At 60.6% G+C, this 6056-nt stretch overlaps 1 protein-coding gene across 1 annotated transcript; it reads left to right on the plus strand.

Annotated features, from left to right (window-relative positions):
* Positions 1-147: 147 nt before the first annotated feature.
* LOC308187152 (maestro heat-like repeat-containing protein family member 7) lies at positions 148-4949 on the plus strand. The gene is made up of 7 exons (XM_080609305.1): positions 148-279; positions 666-842; positions 1381-1536; positions 1688-1789; positions 2193-2295; positions 2557-2616; positions 2904-4949. The coding sequence occupies exons 1-7, from the start codon at positions 226-228 to the stop codon at positions 3065-3067; spliced, it is 816 nt and encodes a 271-aa protein (XP_080465431.1). The 5' UTR covers positions 148-225; the 3' UTR covers positions 3068-4949.
* Positions 4950-6056: the final 1107 nt, after the last annotated feature.

A 6056-nucleotide genomic window follows, 5' to 3' on the forward strand; every position in this document is an offset into this window, starting at 1 on the left:
GGCCAGGGACTAGTGGCACCTGTAGCCACCTGCTTCCAGCGCCTGCTTTGTGCCAGCTCACGCTGGTCACGGAGCCAGGAGCTGCAGGGTGCGGGGTATGCTGCAGGCTCTGCCCATCTCTCACGGCTGTGTTCGTTTCAGATGATGCGCCCCAAGGATCAGGCACTAGTGGAATTATGTGACCCAGAAAGGCTCCAGGTGTGTCTGAGGCTTCAAAGCCTGCCGATGCTCTCTCTGGCGCTCAGAGCCCTCACCATGTTGTCAGAGAGACCTAAGATGGTGAGTGGGACATTGCCAAGTGAAGCCCTGTTGGCAGCCTGGTGCTGGGGCAGGAGGCACCGCCATGGCTTGGCTTGGCTGGGAGGCAGGAGGTGGGGTGGGTCGTGGTGTGGCGGGTTGTGGTGGGGTGGGGTTGTGGCTGCCTGTGGAGCTTTCCAGAAGCTTTCCCGATGGGTTCCCTGGGAGCAGGTGGCAAAGAGGGTGACTCAGCAGGGGATACAGCATCTTTGCTCTCCTGAAGACCCTTCCCTGTGCCCTGCTGTCCCCACAACACCATCAGTGCTAGCAGGAAACAGGGCAGGAGTCTGGTGCTGCGTAATCAGAGTATTTTGGCCAGGGTGGCCATTCACCTCTTGACTAAAAGCAAATGGTGTCGTTCTGTACAGGGAAGAAAATTGTTGGTCCTGCTGCCGGACGTGATGAATACACTGCTGTATGACAACAGGCACATCACTGAGAAGGCCCTGACTGTCTTCGAAAATGTGATCGGTTACCTGGAGAAGACAGAGGCCAGCCCCATCGCTCTGGCACTGGCTGAGAGACTCCTGCCTCTTTTTAACAACGTAAGGCTGCTGTGGGTGACTGAGCCCTGCAGACGGGCACTCCGCAATGGCGTTGCCCTTCAGCCCAGGCCTGTGGGCAGCACTCGGGCAGGGCCTTCTTCTCTCTCTGCTCCTCTGGGCACTTGTGGGCTGTCTTCTGGGCTCTGCAGTCCAACAGGGCTTCTCCCCGTCGAGTTGAGAGCTCTGGGCAGCCAAAGGCTTCTGTTCTGGGGGCAGGAAGATGGAGGCTGAGCAGTCTGAGCATGCCCCAGAGGCATTATCCAGGGCCAGCTACGTCTCCTCTTCAGCCCATTCCCAGGAGAGCTCTGCTTTGACATGGCTTGTGCGGCTGGTAGTAAAAGTGGGTCGGCTGGGACTGCACTCTGAGGCACAGGCACCCCGTGCAGGAAACCTGTTGCTTTGCCTCATGTGGGCCTCCAGCTCCTTTGTTCGCAATACAAGGCTTCACCCTTCACATCAGCCACCCTACGGCCCTTGCTCCCCACGGGCAGGGGGAGGCTGGCAGTTGCTGAAATCCTCCTTTTGTCCTTCCTAACAGGAGTCCAGTGAGGTGCAAGAGCGCTCCATTCTTCTCTTCAAAGACTTGATGGAGTGTGTGGTGTGGTGGAAAAAAGGAGAAATGAAGAAGACCGTGCGCAGGGCCCTTATTCCACTGTTTTTCCGGATGAGTGATGAGACTGAGAGCGTGGCCAAGGTACAGATTTTGGATGTGAACATTGATGTGGGCAGTGGGCGATCTGACACCGCAGGGGTGGTCTGGGCATCAGGGGCCAAGGCAACAGGCAATTAAAGATGCCTGGAATGTGTGTCTGTGGTGCCACCTCCCTGCCTCTGCTTCTCCACAGGCGTCAGCAGTAGTCCTACTTGCTTGTACAATGTTCCTGAAGTGGAAACAGCTTGAGCACCTGGCTCAGAACGAAGACATCACTAGGATTAGGGAGTACTTGGTAAGGAGAACCGCCCAGCCCCAGGCCCCAAATGGACAAGCCTGCCCGATGTGCCCAGGCTGTGGGCTGTGCAGCTGTGCGTGGCCTGCGCTGCTCCAGCCCAGAGTCCACCGCCTGCTGCTGCCCTGTGGCTCCCTTCCCTCCAGCACAGAGCCCCAAGGGCTCTTCTGCAGGCCCCCCTGCCTTCCCCACCCCCAGGATGCGGGAGGAGAGCCTAGCCCATCTGGGCCTTGGCAGCGGGACAGAAGGGTCTCCTAACTCTCTCCAAACCTCGGCCCCACAGAGCTCCTGGCTGGGAGCTGGGGATGGCCTGGGGGAAAGGGGGAGGGGGGTGCTGGCAGGAGGGACTGGTCCGGCTGGCTGGGGAGGGTATGTGAGCCCCGCGCCCTTGTGCTTTCTCCAGCTCAAGCAGAAGAGCAGCAGGGTGGACGAATACCTGCAGCAGAGCCTGCCATACCTGGAGGATGCTCAGGCCAACTTGCGACAGGAGGCTGTCAAATTCATCGGTGAGTCCAGGCCCCGCTTCCCTGTCTGGGCCCTGCCCTGGCAGCAAGGCGCAGCCCTGTGGGCCCTGAAGCCCCTGATTGTAGCCCCAGGAGCCCTGTGCCTCCCTCAGCCCCCTGCCCGTGCAGGTGGGCCTGGTGTGTGCCTTGCTCAAGCCCCCCCTTAGGCTCCGTCCTTGGCGGGGAGCTGGAGGGGACGCAGCCAGGCTGGCTGGACATGGGGCTGTGCTGGGAAGCAGGCTCTGACCGTAACACTGTGCCTAGGGCTTGCTGTCTACCATGCTGGCATCCAGAGTGAGGAGAAGCTGAATGAGCTCATCCAAGGTGAGTGCGGGCGGTGCTGGGGGTGCTGCGCCCAGTGGACAGGGGGCAGAGCCCACGCAGTGTGCAGCCATGCCTTGCCCTGCTCCAGGGAAATGCTGCAGTGGCAGAGGGATGTGGGGGGACATGTGGGATGCTCCTGAGCAGCAGCTTCCAGCTGATCCCTTTATCCCACTTGGTCCCCGTGGCCAGGGAAGGAGACAGGTGGGGCTGGCATGGTCTGGAGGCATGCCGGGGGGGTCTCTGAAGGTCGGTGGGTTTCATCTCTGCTCTGTTTCTTTCTGTTGCAGCCCTCCAACTTGTCACGAAGGATGTCGATTCATCACTCTGTGTTCTGGCAGCTCAGACCATCCTATGCCTGAGAAGTCGAATTAAGAGGCCAATACCTCTATGGGTTCAGCTTGCAGAACTTTTCTGCTGGCCCTGCATAGCCAGGGCATACGGCTCTGTTTGATTAAAGCTGGAACAGCAAATCCAGTCTCGTTGTGTCCTTTACATGGGCAGCAGCCTGAGTGCCGTTCCTGGCCTCTGCCACTGTGGGCTATCTGTCAGCACAGCCTGGCTGCAGGATTGTTTGAGAAGTTCAGCCCTTCATTACGCTTTGCCCTCCAAGTGGCTGAGTTTCTTCACCCGTGTGGAAGTCTTTTATTTCAGGAAACAGAGGGTAAAAGCAGCCTCTGGAGGAATGAGGATTGCCCCAAGAGCTGCCTGATGCCCACGCTTTCCAGCAGCCCATGGCAGCGCAGCATGTACTGGGCCACTGTGCCCTTGCAGCAACCTCCCCTGGCTGCCCTGCTGCACCTTAACACTCCAAGGGGAGGAGGAGAGAAGCTTGGGCCCAGCCTGCCCAAGCCTCCTGAGCCGTCCCAGGGCACACACAGGCACCTGTTGTCTGCCACGGATTTGTGGGCTGCCCGTGATCCCTGCTGCACAGGAAATGTCTTGACTGCTCCAAGCTGGAGATATTGTGGAGAGCCATATGTCTTGTCCTTAGGTCGCTGCCCACTGCGAGCAGGGAGGGGCGACCAGCGCATGCGCACCACCCGCAGCGTGCCGCAGTGTCGGGTGTGGGAGCCCGTGCAGCAGGGCACAGGGATGCTGTCCCTCCTCCCTTTCGAGTCCATCCTATACACGGGCAGTCCCTGTGACCGCAGTTCTTACCATGGTCTCCACCAGGCAGAGAGCTTGCTCCAAAAAGGCTGTGGTGCCCCAAAGGGAGGGCCTGTCCAGAACCGTGGCCGTACAGGTCTCTGGCTGCAGGGAGTGCCAGAGCCTGCGGCTGCCAGGGGAGGGAGGCAGGTATTGCACCTGCGTGAGGTGCAAGCAGGTGGGAGATCTGGTCAGCGTGGTGGCAGAGCTGATCGAGGAGGTTGAGAGACTGAGGGCCATCAGGGACTGTGAGCGGAAGGTCGACTGGTGGAGTAGCTCCCTGGTGTGCCAGAGGGAAAGGCGCCGGGGAGATACCCCACAATTGGTGGTGGACGCCCTGCCCTGCCCCTGTCGGGCAGAGGAGGGGAACCTGAGGGATGGGGAGGGTTGGGAGAGGGCCCCTGCTCAGCATGGTGGGCGACCCCCCCTCTACTTCGCTCACGTCCCCAGGTCCCCCCAAGCAATGGGTTTGTAGCATTGAACATTGAAAGTGGAGGTAAGTGGGGAGGTGCAGGAAGGTTCCCCAAAGAGCTTACCAAGGACGAGGCAGTCGACTCCACGCATTCAGACTGCCTCTGCCAGGAAAGAAAGAAGGGCGGTTGTGGCAGGCGACTCCCTTCTCAGAGGAACGGAGGGCCCCATTTGCAGACCAGATCCGAGCCGTAGGGAAAGTGTGCTGCCTAGCTGGGGCCCGGCTCAAGGACATAACTAGAAAACTCCTGGAGCTGGTTGACCCCACTGATTACTACCCATTGCTCATAGTTCAGGAGGGCAGTGATGAAATCGTTCAGAGAAGCCTGCGAACGATGAAGAGGGATTTCAGGGGTTTGAGAGGAGCTGAGCACAAGGGAGGGCCCCGAACCAGCCTCACCCAGCCGGGGACATGAGGTCATGGACGGATCCTTTGTGGCCCACACTGGTGACACCTTGCCGGTGCTGGCAGTGTCCGTCAGGACAGCGAGGGGACAGGGCAGGAGCGAGTGGGACTGGCGAGGAGCCCCCGAGTGCAGCCCACGTCTTTCCCCACTGCCCGTGGCAGTCCCGAGCCTGCCCCCTCCTGACCCTCACCCCTCATCACTCAATGGAGCAGAGACCCCCAAGCCGCCCCAGGGTGGCCTGGGAAGAGGATGAGAGCTCCCAGGAGAGCAGCTCTCTAGTGGAGCCCATCGAGGTGTGCGAGGTGGAGCCGCTGCAGCCTGGTGAGCGAGGGTCTGCGCTGCAGTGGGCAGGGCTGGGGCCAGCCGCGCCCCCTGCTTGAAGCCAGGGCCCCCTTCCCTTGCTTCATCCTTAAGCCCCTCTCTACAGCAATGCTCGCTCTCCTTCTGTCTTAGACGCTATCTGGCTACCTGTGTATGAAGAGGAAGAGGAAGCTGTGGACTTCATCGAGGCCTACGTCAGAAACCCGGAAAGGGTAAGAGCAGCCCTTTCCATGGCGGCTGTGCCTGCATGTCCTGGCCGTGCCCCGGCTCTGCTGCCAGGCTGCTGGAGGGCTGCTGGCTGGGCAGAGCTGCTGCCCTCCAGGCGTCCCGCACAGCTCCGCACCCCGCAATGCTGCGGTCCTGCTGGCTGTGGCTCCCCCCCTCACGCTCCCTCTTGGTATCTCTGTGGCTGCCAGGATGAGGTGCAGAAGATGAAGTTCCTGAGCAACGTCGTCACTGTGTGCACAACCGCCCAAGAGAAGGGCTTGTTAGAGGGCCTGGACATCTTCTGCAGCAGAAATAAGCTGGCGGAGAACATCCAGGTGAGGGGACGTCTGGCGGGCTGGGGAAGGGAGCGAGGCTCCCTGGGCATTGGGCAGGGGTGATTGGGAGCAAACATACATGGACACCAAGCTTCCCCCAGTGGGATCTCGGGTGCTGCTGGGACCTCAGCATTGCGAGGTGCAGGGGGGCACTCTTGGCGGGGGATACCGGGACTCTGCCAACCCTGCCGACAGTGCTGGCTCTGCTGGCGCTGTGTGCCTGTGGCTGCCAGGTCCCATCCAATTTGTGCTCTCCAGGCGCTGTTGGAAGAGAAGCCTGTGGATTACCTGTGCACAGACGTGTGGCAGGAAGCCTTGCTTGCTACTGCCGCCTTGAGGTACGTGCCCAACCCCGTCCCTGGCTCGGCTAGCACAACCCCAGGGCATGAGCCAGGTGGCCCTGACCCTGGCAAGCATACATCCTCCATCCGGGCAGGCCTTTGCTCTTCCATGCTCGGGACTTGTCCAGAGGGCAGAGGGAGCCTTGCAGCTTCCTGACTCGTCTCAGCCTTTGCCCCAAAGCAGGAGGTGTCAGGACTGTCCTCTGGCCCAG

Source organism: Anser brachyrhynchus (assembly GCF_964034855.1).
Source record: "Anser brachyrhynchus genome assembly, contig: SCAFFOLD_145, whole genome shotgun sequence".
NCBI classification, from domain to species: domain Eukaryota; kingdom Metazoa; phylum Chordata; class Aves; order Anseriformes; family Anatidae; genus Anser; species Anser brachyrhynchus.

Bases quoted from the DNA above. Each gene is read 5' to 3' on its own strand.
- LOC308187152 (XM_080609305.1), top strand. From the start codon at position 226: ATGCTCTCTCTGGCGCTCAGAGCCCTCACCATGTTGTCAGAGAGACCT. The intron at 280-665 runs GTGAGTGGGACA...CGTTCTGTACAG, and splicing joins TGTCAGAGAGACCTAAGATG to GGAAGAAAATTGTTGGTCCT. The intron at 2,296-2,556 runs GTGAGTCCAGGC...CACTGTGCCTAG, and splicing joins GGAGGCTGTCAAATTCATCG to GGCTTGCTGTCTACCATGCT.